Consider the following 18,662-nt stretch of genomic DNA (forward strand, 5'->3'; position numbering starts at 1 on the left):
GTGTTTGTTATGACCAGTGCATTTTCTTGGCAAAACTCTATTAGTCTTTGCCCTGCTTCATTCTGTATTCCAAGGCCAAATTTGCCTGTTACTCCAGGTGTTTCTTGACTTCTTACTTTTGCATTCCAGTCCCCTATAATGAAAACGAATCTACCTGCAATACAGAAGACATGGGTTTGATCCCTGGGTCAGAAAGATCCCTTGGAGGAGGAAATGGCAGTCCACTCCAGTATTCTTGCCTGGAAATTTTCATGGACAGAGAAGCCTGGTGAGCTATAGTCTGTGGGGTCGCAAAACAGTGGGACACGATTTAGTGACTAAACAAGAAAATGAAAGTATGAAGATGATTTATTATAACTTTAAGAGAGGAATAGGAAGAATGGCAATGTTAGCAATGTGTCTAAAGTTACATGGCTCATTGTCAGAGACAACGACAAAAGCAGAGACTAATAGCGTCAGAGTCTAATCGCTACAGTCATTAAAGATTATCCAAGTTAAGTCATCTGTCTAGTTCTTGAATTCTCTCTCCAGCTTTTCCCTTTGAGTTGTCTCTTTCACCCTTGAATACTCTCAGCAACAGAGTTTACTAGTCTCTAAGAGAAACATTTAATCCTTGACAAGAAATATTACTGTTAATAGATCATCCCTTAGATGAGAAGAAAGTGTTTTCTGTATCATCTCTACCCATTCCTCTTTGTTCTAGCTTTTGGAGTCATGAAAAACAAGTCAAATATATTTTAAACTTGAGAGTTCTGCTAGTTATCAAGGACAGCTGATTTTTTCTTTTATAAACTAAAATTTCTTTTTGATTAAGAGGCTGTTTTTTTTAGTAAAATATATTGTGTTCTCCTTATCAAAAACTTAGAAAATTTAGGCAAGAACAGAAATCATTCAGTTACCCATCAGTGACCTTTCTTAATTATGAGTGTATTAATAGTTACCACCTTCTCATAGGTTTTATCCTTGGTGTAGCTATTAATTTTACTGTGTTCAAAAATTTTTCCATGATTGGCAAAGATCTTAATATGCTTATTTTACATAATATTAATTTCTAATCATATTATTTTATTTAAGTGGCACACTTTTTATTAAGTAGATATTTAGCTCTTAATTGATGAGCTGACAATGACTGGTTTTTAAGTCTTGAAGTCTCTCCAGTTTTTCTCAACAATATGTAGGAGTTATTTTTCCTTTTGTGCATACATCATCACCTGCTTTATAAAATATAGCTCTAAGATAGATTCCTGGGAGAGATATTCATGGGGTAAAGGGCTTGAACCTTTCAAAAGACCAATATACATTTTTCCAGTTCCTTTCCACTTTCAACTATCACCAGCAATTTAACAAGAGAAATATTTTCATTGCATCCTTTCTGGTACTGGTCATTCTTTTATATATAATATGATCATATTTGGCATGCAATGTGTCTGTCTTACTGGTAGACTTCATAGTTATAGAGGTCAGTAAAGTAGAATGCACTTTCAAATGATATCTTCCAGGTATATTTTCTATTCTTGGAAGAAGCTGTTCTTTTTATTCTCTGACTCTTAGTGATTTTTGTTTTCTATTTAATAACCTCTTCTCAGTCATATTTAGTTTTAATAATTCTCCTAGTTATTTTATCTTTTAATTTTCTACATTATGTTTTACTACTAAGAATTTTTGAATTCTGTGTATGCATACCATGAGTCTTCCTCATAGTCATTTCTCCACTATTTTTTGCTTAGAAAATTCTTCCCCACTGAAAGGATTGACTAACATTTGTTGATGCTTTCCCATCATTTTGTTTCAATATTCGATTTTTAAATGCAATTCAACCATTCTCATGGTATTCCGAAATAATTATTTCCAAAACTTTTAACTGTCTCAACATTGCTTATTATCATTCCATTTCCTGCCCTTATTTTTAATGCTTCTCTAATGATATGCTTTTATGAAATATGTATTGAATTACTTCTCTCTCTCTCCCTCACACACTGCTACCACCACCACTACCACCGCCAGCATCACCAGCAATAACATCTAAGCCCTGTGACATCTTTGCTTCTGCAGTAATCTAATTGGTATTTTTTTACATTTAAGAGTCATATATTTATCAAAAATTCTATTGCATACACATAGATTTAAGCCTTTTATATTACTTTTGCTATGATTACAAGATTTATTTCTTTCTCCTTTGGTCAAAAGACTCACTGTTTCCATAGTTAGCATTCATACATATGCATCTGTGCACACACAATGTCAGAAACTGAATGTTGGCTATGGACTACAGGATCTGATTGTTCTGGGTGACTTTTGCATAAATTTTGCTCTTGAATATGTCATTTTTGAAACCAGGTTATTTTGTCTTTCTTGGTGTAATCTGGTAAACTACTTTCTTGTAATATGTATCGCCTTCCCTCCACATTTCTTCTGAATATTGCTTCTTTTACAGCAAATTATGCTTTCGTTGTCAACAGGACAATTAGTGACACCTTTGACACAATGAAAGTAGTAAAACTGTTTCTGGTGTTGTAGTAGCAATATATATACCTTCATTCTTGTTACAAAATGGTATATCCTTAAAAATCTTCACATTCTGCAAAGGTATGAAAAATAGGGATATGGGAAAGGATTAGAGAAAGATTACCTCAAATATATTAAATCAGAGCTAATAAAATATTAATAAACCACCCCAACCACCCTACCAAAAGTAGATCTCCATCTTATCCCTCTTTGTTCAATAAAATATGAGCAGACACTTAAATCTCCACCTACATTCCACCATCAGTCTGAATTTTGCATTCTTTTTTTGAAGATTTTTTTTTTTTTTATGTGGACCATTTTTAAAGTCTTTATTTAATTTGTTACAATATTTTTTCTGCTTTTGTGTTTTGGCCACAAGGCATGTGGGGTCTTAGCTCCCTGACCAGGGATCAAACCCATGCCCTCTGTGTTGGAAGGCAAAATCTTAATTACAAGACCACCAGGGAAGTCCCCAAGTTTTGCATTATTAATCCTAGAGTTCCATGTTTCCTCCTTCATGATGTAGACTGTGGAATGGCACTCACTCGTTCTATTGGCAGATGGTCTCTCGGTTTTCACTCTTGGTGGTGGTTTAGTCACTAAGCTGTGTCTGACTCTTGCAACTCTGTGGACTATAGCCTACCAGGCTCTTCTGTCCATGGGATTTCCCAGGCAAGAATACTGGAGTGGGTGCTATTTCCTTCCCAGGTGATCTCCCCAACCCAGAGGTTGAACTCTTGTTTCCAAATCAATCAGCAGCCTCAGATCAGATCATTCTCTCAGTCGTGTCCGAGTCTTTGCGACCCCATGAGTCACAGCACACCAGATCTCCCTGCCCATCACCAATTCCCGGAGTTCACTCTGACTCACGTCCATCGAGTCAGTGATGCCATCCAGTCATCTCATCCTCTGTCGTCCCCTTCTCCTCCTGCCCCCAATCCCTCCCAGCATCAGAGTCTTTTCCAATGAGTCAACTCTTCACATGAGGTGGCCAAAGTACTGGACTTTCAGCTTTAGCATCATTCCTTTCAAAGAAATCCCAGGGCTGATCTCCTTTAGAATGGACTGGTTGGATCTCCTTGCAGTCCAAGGGACTCTCAAGAGTCTTCTCCAACACCACAGTTCAAAAGCATCAATTCTTCGGCGCTCAGCCTTCTTCACAGTCCAACTCTCATATCCATACATGACCACAGGAAAAACCATAGCAGCCTAAGTGACCATTAAAAGCAGAACTTGGATTACATACGTTCCCAGCTCAAGGCCATTCAAGAACTATGTTTTGAATACATTCCCAAATCTTTGCCTTGCATTTCCTGGTTATAGACTCATTGCCTCCATTCTCTCCCTTACATGCAGTACTCTATTGACAAGCTCTCCCTCTTCTACATCCTAGAATGCATCATGCTGTCCCTGCTTCACTGTTTTCCCACTTTCAGATCATTTTTAACATAATGGTCTTCTCTGAACTTTTAAATGTTGCTTAGCTGCCATTTTATCATCTTTCATGTCACAGAGAGGCCACCCCCAATCACCCTACGGAAAGCAGATCTCCGTCTCTCCCGGCTCTTGCCATGTTTCTCAAGGATGTTGACTTTCATTTCCCAGGGTGCTGTCAATGTTTAATACGCACATTTGACATACAGATGTTTAATAGATATTTTATGCCTGCAGCAAATATTCATTATACACTTGTTATGTACCAGACCCTTTTCTAATCCATGCATGTAGATCAGTGAGCAATGGAGACAAAAATTCAACTGCTTAAACCGTAGAAATCATTCTTTTTATACCTATACTTTCCACATATTGTAGTGCCATCCTGTGATCAAATATGGTCTTTGTGTGAACAATCTTCCAAGGCGGTATGCATGAGACTAATTTTATTCCTTCCTGCATTTAAATAATTTTAAAAAGATATGAAATTCTAGTTTCAAAGTTCATGTTGAGAGGGGAGGCTTTTATCCATCTCAACTTTTCAGTCAATACCTCATTATATTCTAACCTTCAAATTTGCTGTTAAGAGGTCTGATATTAATCTGATCCTTTATTCATTTTATGTCCTGGACTTCCCAAAATATTATCATGATTTTCTAGTAAAATAAGGATAAATTCATTATCACTCTTAGCAGTAGGGAGGACATCACATTGATATAGCTGTGTAGTGCCACCAGAGGGGCCAGCTGGAAAGAATATCCATAGAGATCTGCCCTGTGTGCAAGGGATTTAAGGTGGGTCTTTCAAGATGGGAGAATGATGGAGATTGGGCAATATATGTGATGTTACTAATTTAGGATTGGTAGATTTAGCCAGAGCTTCCCTGGAGGCTCAGCAATAAAGAATCCTCCTGCCAATGCAGGAAGTGCAGGTTCGATCCCTGGGCCAGGAAGATTCCCTGGAGAAGGAAATGGCAATCCACTCCAGGATGCTTGCCTGGGAAATCCATGGACAGAGGAGCCTGGTGGCTACTAGTCCATGCAGTCGCAAAGGGTCAGGGACGACTCATCAACTAAACAGATTTAGCCAAGTGAGGGGTCTGGAGAGAATCTTGATAAGAAAGATAAGAAAGCTGTTTGCCCAGGTGAGCAGGATGTTATCTTAGGTAAATTTAATTGCAGGAATTTCTTGATGGGAACACTGAAATCTTGAATTATTTATTGGTTTACAGTCTTATCACCCCTGAGAAAACATTTTATAGAACAAAAATTTATTTTGACCTAGCTATTCCTTATGTTGAAAGTGGTAGCAATTCTCTTAGGGGATTTTTTTTTCTCCTCCTTTATAATTTTCTTAATCTATGAAGCAGCTGTTCTTCTATGTCTTACATGATGCTATGGATTCTTTCCATATGAGGTCTTTTATCTTCTGTAATTATGAAAATTCTTGGTCATTACTACTAAAAATATGTCCCACACACCATTATTTATTTTCTCTTCAGTCATTTGCTATATTATAGATGTTGGCTCTTACCCATCTATTCTCTTTTTCTCTTCACTTTTACAGTTTCAAACTGGGAAAATGTCAACGATCTGAACTTTAAGTTTGCTGGTTCATTTCATGATCATTCTACCAGTATCACCAATTGCTTTTTTTAATTCTTACTCTTGATTACTTTTATTCCTCTGTTTTTCTCCTATCCTCTTTATAATTCTGTAAATATTAATATGCATATTTTAGTCTCCTATTAACTGGTATATAAACTTGATTTCTCCCTTTATGAGATATTCAGTTTGCCGGCCCTGGCTGTCTTGTACTTTTTTTTTTCCCCCTCTGCGCTCTCATTTCCCTGGAAGTATCAGTCAAGTGACTTAAGTCTTACGTCCTTCTGAGATTTAGATAGTAGTGATAGCATATTCCAAAGGTGAGAGTTATAGATGTGTTGATTTACATGTTATAGGTCTTTGTGGGGGAAAAAAAAGCTTGTGGGTAAGGTATGTAGAGAATAAAAATAGGTAAAAAAAAAAAAAAAGAAAGAAAGCATTTTGCCCAGGCTATTCAGTAACTTATGACCACTGACTGGCTGTCCAGCTATTCATTGTGGCATTCAGTGGGCTAAACAATCTTTCAGCACATGATTAAAGAAATTTTACCCTGTTAATTTTATTCCTTTACCCCAAAAAACAGAGAAATAATTCTAAAAATATAATCTTTAATTTGTTGATTCATCAGTAAATTTGGGGCAGTAACCACTTGCTTTGGATTGGGATGCAATACTGTGTAAGTCCCAATCTCTTACACAGTAAAAAGAAAAACACAGTTCACAGGGTCTATGAAGATGCATAAAGGAGGTCATTAACTCTGCCTTAAGAGGAAGAGAAGAAAAATCCACAGAGGCTGTGATAGTTCACAGAGGTTTTAAAATTTGGCAGGAGTTGCCAGAAGGCTCAAGGGGAGGAACAGAATTCTTATTCTAAAGAACAATATGAGAAAATGCTTCGAGCTGTAGTGGCCAAGTAGTTTGGATTCTTGTCAGTGTAAAATCAGGTTTTTCAGGGTTTGACTTGGGAGATACATCTAAGAAAGCATTAGAAGCCAGATCATGCAGGTCCCATATTCTATAATAGGTTATTATTTTCCCTGTGGATGGTTATGAGTCATTTAAGGATTATAAGTACAAGAGTGATTGAATCAGATTTATATTTTAGAAATTTTAGGCATGTGGCATTGCGGAGGCTAAATAGGGAGGAAGCAAGGATAATATCAGTGAGATTATTACAAGGATATTGGTGTAGTTGTGTGAAAGATGATGAAGAAAAGGGCCTGGAATTAGGAATGATAGTAAAAATGAGAGCATTATGCTTTTATGTGCACAATGCATTATGCCAAAGATACTGATATTATAATACTACACCAATGGGCTTCCCTGGTGGCTCAGAGGTTAAAGCGTCTGCCTCCAATGTGGGAGACCTGGGTTCGATCCCTGGGTCGGGAAGATCCCCTGGAGAAGGAAATGGCAACCCACTCCAGTATTCTTGCCTGGAGAATCCCATGGATGGAGGAGCCTGGTAGGCTACAGTCCATGGGTCGCAAAGAGTCAGACACAACTGAGCGACTTCACCTTCACCTACTACACCAATAGCAAGAAAAAAAATCCAAATAGGTTTGAGTGTGAATAAGTCAACTGGGAAATTTTTATTTCCTGTCAGATTTCAGAAAAAAAAAAAGAATACAATCTGGATATGTGCTGTACTATCCTAACAAAAAAAGGAGTCTTTATTTCTCGCTGTATCATGAGCTCACACCTGTACAGATGTATCCTCTAGCAGTTAGGGAATCAAAAGTCAAAAGAAAAAGAAAGGAAGTTGTTTGGGCAAATTTTATTTTACTTTTAATAATGTTCACTCAAAAGTGGAGATTTCTGTTTATTTTCTTTCCTTTGTGTTTTTCGGAATTCAAGTTCCCTGCTCTTTCCACCACACGCCTAAGCTCATCCTTTAGGGAATATGCCTTCTGATCGCTATAAATATCTGAAACTTTTGTTTTCCTGTGTATCTTCAAGATGTTTAGATAACTGCAGTTTTCATATCTAGGGACAATTTTTTAAAATTTCTCTTGAGATTGATGTCAAGGTGAAGCTCTCTTACATTTTTGTTTCTTAAGCCCTGAACATATTTAGGAAAAAGAAATATTGGGTTAATTTAAAATTCACGTGCAGGATTTGAGTCTTTCTGCATCACATTCCATATCTCTTCCAAGTCCTAGAAACATAACTTGATGAAGCAGCCATTTCATTTCCAGTTTATGCATCATAAAGGGATCATTGAAATCAAAGGATCTGCTAAACTCTGTAACTTATGGGGAAAAAAATTTTCCCCCTCAGAAAGTTCATTCTGAAAGTGCAGGATCAGGAATAGGCTTTTATTTCCACATTGGAGATAAGTATATTTGCTTCACTGAGTCCCATGTTCTTTTACAGACTTTCTATCCAGTAGCAATTCCATAGTTTCTGATAAGAGTGTCAGCTCAGGAACCATCAGCCTTATCAGCACCTTCTCTTTGCGATTACATTCATATATCACATTTTTAAATTGTTAACCTTGATTTTTGTCCTTCAGTTAGTATCACTGCATCTCAATCCAGAAGGACAAGTCAATGTACTGAAAAAATTATATACTCTTCCTTACTTTTTAAAGTTTTTAGTCATCAGTCAGAGTTACTCCATCTTTTCTCTCCCTCTCCTTTTCTCTTTCTCTATATTTTACTATCCCATTATAAATAACTCAATTTTATATTTTATATATTACATTTTAAATGTATTTTAAATACATCTAACCTTCCCAACATGAATTCTAACTTTTTCCCAATCCAGGACATTTGAAAGAAGATAGCAGATAAATGGTCTTCCTTAGCACAAACTCTCCTGATTCTTCTCACCTGTCCTTCATTGAGTATTGTTTTTCTCACTTTATGGATGGAGAGACAGGTTGTCTAATGGGAAGTCTCATGCCCAGTTCACAACTTAAATATGATGTGGACTAGAATATGTCTTTTTTTATTGAAATATAATTGCTTTGCCATGTTGTGTTAGTTTCTGTGGTACACCAAAGTGAATCAGCTGTATGTATACATATATTCCCTCCCTCTTGAGCCTCCCACCCTCCCCTTATCCCATCCCTCTAGTCATCACAGAGCACTGAGCTAAGCCTCTTTTGCTATACAGCAGGGTCCCACCAGCTTTCTGTTTTACACATGGTAGTGTATATATGTCAATACTAATCTCCCAATTATCCCACCCTCCCCTTCCCCTCCCCACCATGTCCAGCTGTCCATTCTCCACATCTGTTTCTCTATTCCTACCCTGCAAGTATGTTCATCTGTACCATTTTTCTATATTCCACATGCATTAATATATAATATTTGTTTTTCTATTTCTGACTTACTTCAATCTGTGTTACAGATTCTAGGTCCATCCACATCTCTACAATGACCCAATTTCAATTCCTTTTTTATGGCTAAGTAATATCCCGCTGTATATATCTTTATCTCAATATTGTATTACTTTTTTTGAAACATACTTGTGTAGTTTACATTTATGACAGTCCTCTGGAGTAAATGAAATGGATTTTAATGTCTAATTTCTCATTATCTGTCTTCTCTTTTCACCCAATTTCTTGTATATATTCTATGTTGTCCACTAATCCCTTCATTGTCACCAACATCTTGCACTCTGACAAGGATAATGCTGTTTACTATCTAATTTCTATTGGATACCATGATTAATAAAATAAAGCAAATGTAATAAAATAAAATTCATCTTTTCCATCTTTGAGACTGATTCCTAATCCTGATTGAGTCATAATTCATATGAATTTCTTATAGGCTGTGTATATGTATGTTCATACTTTCATTTTAATTTATATTTTGGGCAACAATCAAACATTAGTCTTAAGCAAAAATGTTGTGGTGAGAAACTTCAGATTCAACTCTAGAAAACGAAGGACAAAGAGTAAGGTAGTAGAGAATGTGTACTGCTGAAATAGAATAGAAATGACAGTTATTATCATCATAAGGTATTCATACTGTAGTCCTGATAAAATTGCCACGTGAAAAGTACATCACTGATCACACACACTGATCACACACAAGCTTATGGACGCTGACATGAATAGACAAGGAGTGCTGGGGAAGTGGGTGACAATTACCTTCTTAAGGCAGATATTTTAATGTTACTGCTGATGCGTATCTGGAGTAGGAAATGGCAACTCACTCTAGTATTCCTGCCTGGAAAATCTCATGGACAGAGGAGCCTGGTGGGCTATATAGTCCATGGGGTCGCAAAGTCAGACACGACTTAGTGAATAAACATCAGCTGATATATATATGGTACATTTGTGGTTAGAAAATTAAAATGATGATATGTAACATCATAATGATGTTCATTTATTGAAGCTTTGGTATATCTGAGGAATATTAAATTGTCTTTATCTGATAATATAAATTTTATTCCTGTTACTCTAGTAAATTAAAGCATCCTCCAAATACTGAAATTACAATCAGTTCAATTAAGAAATTTAACATCTAAAATGGATACATTTGAAAACCAGTATTACTTTTCATCTTCCTCCAAAAAAGTAATATTGCCATTTAAAGAATTCACAACACTCAGTCTCCAATTGTGAAAATAAATGTGTATCATGCTATGTAGTTGATCATAATACGTTTAAAACAAAAAGATTGATAAGATGGGAAGCATTTGAGAAAAATATTTTGGATTATAAGATTGCCACTTTTTGCTTAGTCTATAAAGAGGCCTTAATAAAATGCTGAATCTAATATGCCAGAAAGGAACAAATTATGAATGTACAGCATTGTATATTAGACTTTGAACCTAGATATTTGAGAAATCATGATGAATAATCTGGACATCCAAAATTAAAACTTAACTGCTTGGTAATGCAAACAATGAATAATTTCTCAAATTGAGAACATTACATTAAATATAATCACATTTGTTAATGCAATGCATATTTAATCTATAGTTAAAGCATTATTCAAATCTGGTTGAGTTATAAAATGATAAGGTCAATTAAGATAAATATGCATATTCAGGTACCTAGAATGCCCCATTTATTTTAATTTGATAAGCAAATGTATGTAAATAAATATGTGAGTTGAATATTAATGACATAGAATAATAAAATAGTTCAGACTGTACATATAAAATCAGGAACTAATAGAAATAAAGAAGTTATGCTCATAGCAATACATTTTTATAAACTTTGTATCATTAAGATGATTATGAAATCAGCAAGACTTTGAGAGACATTGGATATTTTTTATTAATCTATTTTGAGATGATAATCTCATTTATTTGAAGTAATTTCCTCATCTTCAAGTGTATCTTTACTGTAACCTCAAAATAATATTATGTTTTACAATAAATATATTCCTGCCTTGTGATTTATTGTTCTGTGCTTTGGAGGTAAGAGAATTAAGAAAAATAGCATTTTCATAATAAACCATATATTTAATCCCTTTCTAAATGTTTTCTTTGGAAATTAAATTGCCTAGACACATCTTGATAATACCATCGGTTCACATTCTTTCTTCCTCAATTAATTTACCTATATGAGGAAAACAATACAATTATACTCATCAGGCTTGGTATGATATTTTATTGACATTAATATCACTAAATAACATAAACTTTAATGTCAGTTCTTACAAACATTAAAAATAGAAATGAAAATGAAAAAACACTTTGCCAAGATGTTGATATTCTGTAACCTCAACAGCATCTTCAAGATGAGCAAAATTCAACAGTGAATGACATACTTGAAAATCCCTGGTCCATTTTGCAGACCTCATAGGTACAGCCTTTGACTTTCAAGGTTCCCTGTTAAAAACAATATGTGTTTATGATAAATTTTGTAAATAATTTTTAAAAATTACAGGTGCAACCCCTGAAAAATGTCAGTTTTAAAGTCATCTTTAAAAGCAACTTGTTATGGAACTTCCCTGGTGATTCAGTGGTTCTGACTTCACTTTCCAATGCAGGGAGTGCAAGTTCGATCCCTGGTTGGCGGGGCTAAGATGCCACATTCCTCATGTCCAAAAAAATCAAAACAGTAAACAGAAACAATACTGTAACAAATTCAATAAAGACTTAAAATTTTTAAAAGTAACTTGCCAAATATTAGCCTTTCTTTATTCTTCTTAGATAAGAAGTTTTGTAACCTGTGTTTTGAGATCACTGAATAATTATTACCTTCTTCCGGGGTTTAAAGGGAAAATAACTTAATAATTAAGTTTTATCATTATTACTGGCATTGTTGTGATTTAAATGTGATGCAGAATCATTAAAAAGTGTGCTAACCCTAATCCTTTTGTGTTTTGGTTTTTATTTGCACTTTCAGAGACAAAGACATAGGATGGCATGAACATGGCGCAGTTCTATTACAAAAGAAATGTTAACGCCCCCTATAGAGACCGCATCCCTCTCAGGATAGTCCGAGCAGAATCCGAACTCTCACCCTCCGAGAAAGCCTACCTAAATGCTGTGGAAAAGGGAGATTATGCAAGCGTCAAGAAATCCCTAGAAGAAGCTGAAATTTATTTTAAAATCAATATTAATTGCATCGATCCTCTTGGAAGAACTGCTCTTCTCATTGCAATTGAAAATGAGAACTTGGAACTCATTGAACTCCTCTTAAGCTTTAACGTCTATGTTGGAGACGCCCTATTACATGCTATCAGGAAAGAAGTTGTGGGAGCTGTCGAGCTGTTGCTGAACCACAAAAAGCCCAGTGGAGAAAAACAGGTACTTGCAAAAATATTGGTTTTCATTTATTTTACATGCAGAAGGTTGCTATGGATGGTCAAATTCTCCCCCAATTTTAAGAAATATTAGCACTGAAATCAAAACTATTATGATGGAAAACTACTGCTAAGTACACATTTTATACTCTACAGAAGTCACCATCACCTGCACCTCTTACCCTGGCTAAGGAGCCTTTAATGAGAACCAAAGCAAAACTAAGTAACCTATGGTGGCTTCCCATACATTAGGGACATGTTTATGTAATAGTATATAAATTTAGGGGGGTGGTGCTACCGTTTTCTCCTTGTCCTTCATTTTCTGAACATTCTGCAGTAACAGGCTGAATTCTTTTGCTATTTTTCTTTTTAACCTTCTTGCCTGTTTTGGAATTCTGTATCTTATTGCTAAAGTGAGTTGTACATCTAACCCTGATACTGCTTTTTAGCAAACTCTAATGAATTCTTTTAAATGGAGACAAATTTTTTAAAAAAGCAAAAAAGTTTACTAGAAAATAACTGTAGATTTAATATATCACACTTACTATTGGCAAAATGTAGTTGTATCTTAATGTCATCAGTATAAACTAAGCTAAAATGGTACATGATTATAAATACTATCTGGTTTTTATTCCTGTTATCTCCCTATTTTTTATCCCTAAGGAAGTGGAAAAATCGTAGACAGAAATGAATAAGGAATCTATTTTTGTCTGTCTACATTATTCCCTGGTACTGCCCTGTATCTGAACTATTTGATCCTTTATCCCTTCACATTGAACTCTTCACTTCCGGACATCAAGCCTCATTGACTAATTGCAGAAGACACTGCATGTATTTCATTGGCTCAAAATCTGTCCTTTCAAGTAAAATCTTATAAAAACATTTGTTTTTACACCTCTGGCAGTTTCTGTTCTATTTGATAAAGGTGCAAGTATTTTCTGCAAATGACGGACTCTTAGAGACATTGTGGTTTACTCACTACGTCGTGTCTGACTCTTTGCGACCCCATGGACTGTAGCCCCACGAGGCTCCTCTGTCCACGGTATTTCCCAGGCAAGAATCCTGAAGTGGATTGCCATTTCCTTCTCCACGGGATCTTATCAATCCAGGGATTGAACCTGGGTCTCCTGCACTGCAGGCGGATTTCTTTACTAACTAAGCCATCTTAGAGACATTACATTCTTTTAAAGCAAGACCTGCTGTAGCTATTATACCATTATCTTTGCTTTACTGGAGGACTTTGATCAGAATCATTGCCATGATTAAGACAAGAATTTCAAGGCTGGATGTCTCCTGAAAAGGTCTCCCCAAAAGTCTGTGTTCTTTGGCCCATTCTTATGTCTTAACATCAGGCACCCTTTTCCCTCACCTGGCTCCAAACTTTGATAAAACAACACTCCACAATGGCAATACCTCTTTGCTTTTTGCTTTACTGGTTTTTAATTTTTTGTTTCATATCCAGTTGTTTGGGTTACCTTCCCACCATATTGATCTGCACCTTGATTATTAATAAAAGGTAGTAAAGGTTTGCAAAGGTTTGAAATCTGGCAGGAGTCTGAAATATCCCAGGCCATGTATTTCTGGACAATTTCTCTTGTATCAGTTTGTAAGACAAGAATTTTCCAACTTGTACTATCCTTGACAGGGGTGAACAGGTAGTAGTAACATTTAAAGACATATGTTATGTTATATCCCAGTTTTCCACCACTAGAGAAACCGGACACTTAGACAGGAATGAGTAGGAATCTGTTCTTATCTGTGTAAGTTAGGTGCTACTTCCCCAGTCACCTTGTGAATTTGAAACACCTTGCACAATCATACTCCTAAAGTATTTGCATTCCCTAATAACAATGATCTTATATTGTATACCCTCTTGTTTATTATGTATAAAAGCAACCATGAGACAGACTTGGGACTGTGTGTCTAGATCATTTAAGATTGTAACAGGTCTGTAGAACAAAATTGCTATTGTGTTTTTCCTGCTTATTACTATATAATCTTCTTAATTTTATTGTCTAGAGAGCAGTGACCAAACATTTCAGTGTCTCTTTAGTCAATGACATTTGTGCTAGCCAAAGTAATTTGGTGTCTGGAGAAGATATCTGCTATTATGAGATTGTTTGTTGGAAGATGTTCAGCTTCTGAGCTAAACTCTAGTCTGACAAGTAGGTCTTGGCTTTTTAGAGGCACTTGATCTGGAACCCTGATCATTAATAAAAGGCAGTAAAGGTTTGCAATCTGTCAAGAGTCTGAAATATCCCAGGCCTTGCGTTTCTGGAGGATTTCTTTTATATCAGTTCGTAAGCCAAGAATTTTTCTTTTTTGTTTGCACATTCTAGAATTCCTCTTCAGCAAAGACCCTGAGAATCAACAAAAGTTGTATCTTTTGGTTTGAACTTTGTAATTTGGAAAGAGCAACTCCAACCTACCTCAGAGTTCCTGGTATCTTGTACAATAAAAGTGAGGTTGTTACACCAGGAAATGTATACAGTATGGCACATAAAAGGGGTCCTTGGGGTTTGTGGGGGAGAGAGGGGGGCAGACGAACCCCATTAGAGCTTGGCTGTTTATCTGTGACTTACTTAGACAATGCATCTCTTAAGTATGGCCAACATCATTTGGAATAAAAGTTTCCATTAGCCAGCATCTGGTAGGTAACAAATAAATGCTTGACAGGATTTTTTATCTCATAAATTGTAATTCCTTAGAAGATTCTTGTGATCATGAAAGCCATTTTGTGTTTACTCTGTTTGCCTAATTTGCAGTCTTACAGGCCACCCTCAAAGACCCTGGAACACATTACCATTAATTTTGTTGAGGTCACTGAAGCTGAGTGTTAAAACCTAAGAACAATAATATCCAAGTGGTCAAAATCAGCATAACTTGTCTTAAAATGAGTCAAGTAAAAGGATCTATTATAAAAACACACAAATCTGATGATCAGAACATTTAAAACTTAAAATGTGACAGATGTGGATCAGGAAATAGACTCTTCTCTGACGAATGTGTCACATGTTAATTTCTTTCTCTGGAATAAGATGCAATGCGTGATTGCCTCCAGAAATCATGGGGGCTTGAGATTTCAGATTACTCGGCTTATTCTTCCAGTACATTCACCAGGGAACAATTTACAATTTGCGTATGCTTTTTGGGCCAGGTCTGAGCCCCGTCACTGGGGAGGAGACATGATTTTTTTTTCCTAGAGTCTAGTTGTGAAGAGAGACAGGAAAAATATCATGGGGATATGAGTAAATGTAATCACAATGGAAAAGAGAAATCAATCCTTGGGTAATTATGAAACTAAACTGACTAGACATGGTAAATACAAAATATTATTGGGTGGAGGGCATCGGGGGAGCAGGAGAAAGGCCTGAAGGAGAAGGACGAATGTTTGTTTATAACCGGGGAGAGTTAATTCCAGTAACTGAGGTAGAGACTCTAAAAGAGGTATATGAGACCTGTTTGGATATACTCAGCTTTTGCTTATTGACATTGACATCTAGGAGATTATCAGACATTTTGGTCTTAAGAAAGGGGTTTGGGATTTATATACAGACGATAGGGAGGACCTTGAAGTGCCTAAAGTCACCTGTTGTCCAATCACTTTGACATTGTTTGTATGTCCTTTCCCTTGTATATTGTTTAAATGTTTATAATGGTGAATATGTTAAAAACTTTTCTCAATGCCACATCTAATAAAGATATTTAGATTTTTCCAGATAAATAAATGGGCACAGATTATTAATTATTTTATTCCCTATTTCATGTACTTCTTCATAAATCAAGATACTTAGTCCTTAGTGTTTTCATTTTTACTATAAAAAATGGAAAGAGCAATACTTTATTTCTTTTCATGTAGTATACAGCACGGAGAACCTGTCATTCTCCACATTGGGCAGGGAGATGGGAGATTACGTATTCTTACTGAGACTGCTTCCTGGCTGGAATCATTACTCTGGTACTCTCTGCTGATTTTACTGAACTTTTCTTTAACCTCCTTAGTGCCGTATTTCTCCGTAGGGAATAACCAACAGTGACTTCTCAGCTCCCTTTTTTCAGTCAATTGATTGGTTACTTGACTTCTAATTATTTCTAGCAGACCTTTCTCTTTGATGTCTTCTAAGGCCAGGTTCAATTTCAGTTTCAGCTGCTTTAGTAAATGCTTATCAGAAGCAGAACTTTCTTTTTCACTCTTCACTTAGACACTAGTACCGAATCTTCAGTACCATCAACATTTCTGGGAGGACTTCTTACTTCAGTTTGTGGGATCCCACCCCAAGAGTCTCTGATATAGCTGGTCTGGAAGGGGTCCCTGGGACTTGTGTTTTGGTTTCTCACAAGTATGACAGTGACACTAATGCTTCTGTTCTGGAGACAACACTTTGAGAACGGCTGACTTAGAGAATGTTGAAAACTACAGAATACCTATAGTTGTATACTTCATGTTAGGTATGGTTGCATTATACCATGATAACCTTGCTTTGGGGAGATTTCAAATAACTATCTTAAATACCAGTGATTAAGTGGTATTTAATACAAAATAATTTTCCAATTTCACTAATGCATTTCTTATATTTTCCCTTCTTTGGGAAAAATACTTTGCTAAACATTACTTATCTATTCAGTAGTTAAGATCCTAGAGTATTTCAATTGAAGAAATTTTGATTTGAAATCCCCACTAAAAAGAGTATCAGATTTTATCATTTCAAGAGACCTTGGAGATCATCTAACCCAGTCACTTTGTTTTGTAGAAGAGGGAAAAGTATTTGGGATTTAACCTGACCAAAAGAATCTATAAACCAATATCTAGCATCCAACCTGCAGATAGCCTGAATGATGAATATTCATTGAACTTGTCATCATGCCAGTAACTCATGATAAGAATTTTATCTGCATTATCTCATTTCATCTTCACACTATCTGGTGAAGGTTGTTCCCATTGTTCTCCCCATTTACAGATGAGGAAGTGAAAGCACAAAAAGTATTAGTGACACATCCCAGATCACAGAACCAGGAAATATCAGTGCTGGAACTCGAGTCACGGAAAATCATCACCAGGCTATCTGGCTCCAGCCACTGTGCTAATTTGGATAGCAATCATTTAAATGATTAGCTAATTATCCTATTTAGGATATGAGTTACATAAATTTAAAAGAGCCTCTAGAGTTACGTATTTAGGCTGTGCCTCTATCTTGTCTATTATGATAGCATTTATAATTTAGTTGCTCAATTGATACTAAGTCATTAGAAGTAATTAGAAGCTGTGGAATGCCAGGGAAGAGTAGAGTTGAGTGACAGAAATGCTGACTTCTAGCCCCGTTCAACACTTGCTAACAGGACAAGCCTCTGAAAATCATTCTGAGCCTTGGTTTTCTTGGTATTAATTGGAATCATAGAATTAACTTACTTGCTTCTTCATGTCTGGTGGTGTTAAAGTTCTGTAAAAGTGTTTCATAAGGTGACATGTAATAACAGCATAATATATTGTATTACTATATTATGTCATAATCTCTGTCTTCCTATTGACAAACAAATATACTAATAACACAACATACACTAAAACATAAAGTTCAGCATGGGCAATTTACCTTCTGGAGTGCATAGCTTCTTTTTCATTTGAAAAATACAATTACTGGAACTAGAAACCCTATTTAGGGAGGCCAAAGGAGAATTTAATTGTTTACCCTTTTCCTTTCTATCTCAGTGTGCCTAGGGGATTTCAAAAAATAATTTCTGTGGATATGCTAATGCAATTTGTGGCTTTAGAAAGAGTACCTATTATGTAATCAGGAAATCAAAGGATGAAATAGGAGACTGGCATGAACAAGTTAATGTAAATATGCATCCAACCCAAAATATACCCTGCTGACTAAAAATAAGGGACATTTTTAATTGATATGGATGCTAATAAATATATCCCTGGCTACTGGGAAGAGATAGAGTTTACTTTTATCTCTCGTCTTCATTTGATTTTAGTTGCTGGACTTTAGAGCAAGTAATTTACTTCTGCAGACTCATGAATTTCATATAGTCCTTTTTAAATGTCCTGTGCTAAGGCAGCCTATATATTCTAGTCTTTAGAGCTGCCTCTTGCAGAGTGAAAATATTTCCACTTCCTCAGTGGTTAACCAGTTGAGGTTACGCTTTTTGATTTGCTTCTGTTACATTCTGGATATTCACGGTCAGTTCAGTTTAGTCGCTCAGTCGTCTCCGACTCTTTGCAACCCCATGAATCATAGCATATCAGGCCACCCTGTCCATCACCATCTCCCGGAGTTCACTCAAACTCATGTCCATCAAGTCGGTGATTCCATCCAGCCATCTCATCTTCTGTTGTCCCCTTTTCCTCCTGCCCCCAACCCCTCCCAGCATCAGAGTCTTTTCCAATGAGTCAACTCTTTGCA

At 36.1% G+C, this 18,662-nt stretch overlaps 1 protein-coding gene across 3 annotated transcripts in view; it reads left to right on the plus strand.

The window, feature by feature from the left end:
• TRPC4 (transient receptor potential cation channel subfamily C member 4) overlaps positions 1 to 18,662 on the plus strand; it is a 206,198-nt gene that overhangs the window by 48,012 nt on the left and 139,524 nt on the right. For all 3 annotated transcript variants that reach the window (XM_027557363.1, XM_027557362.1, XM_027557364.1), the window contains one exon: positions 11,859 to 12,262. In XM_027557363.1, the coding sequence (XP_027413164.1) occupies positions 11,879 to 12,262 (384 nt within the window). In that variant the 5' untranslated portion in view covers positions 11,859 to 11,878. The remainder of the gene's footprint in view (positions 1 to 11,858; positions 12,263 to 18,662) is intronic.

The sequence above is a fragment of the Bos indicus x Bos taurus genome, chromosome 12 (assembly GCF_003369695.1).
Source record: "Bos indicus x Bos taurus breed Angus x Brahman F1 hybrid chromosome 12, Bos_hybrid_MaternalHap_v2.0, whole genome shotgun sequence".
In the NCBI taxonomy this organism is placed as follows: domain Eukaryota; kingdom Metazoa; phylum Chordata; class Mammalia; order Artiodactyla; family Bovidae; genus Bos; species Bos indicus x Bos taurus.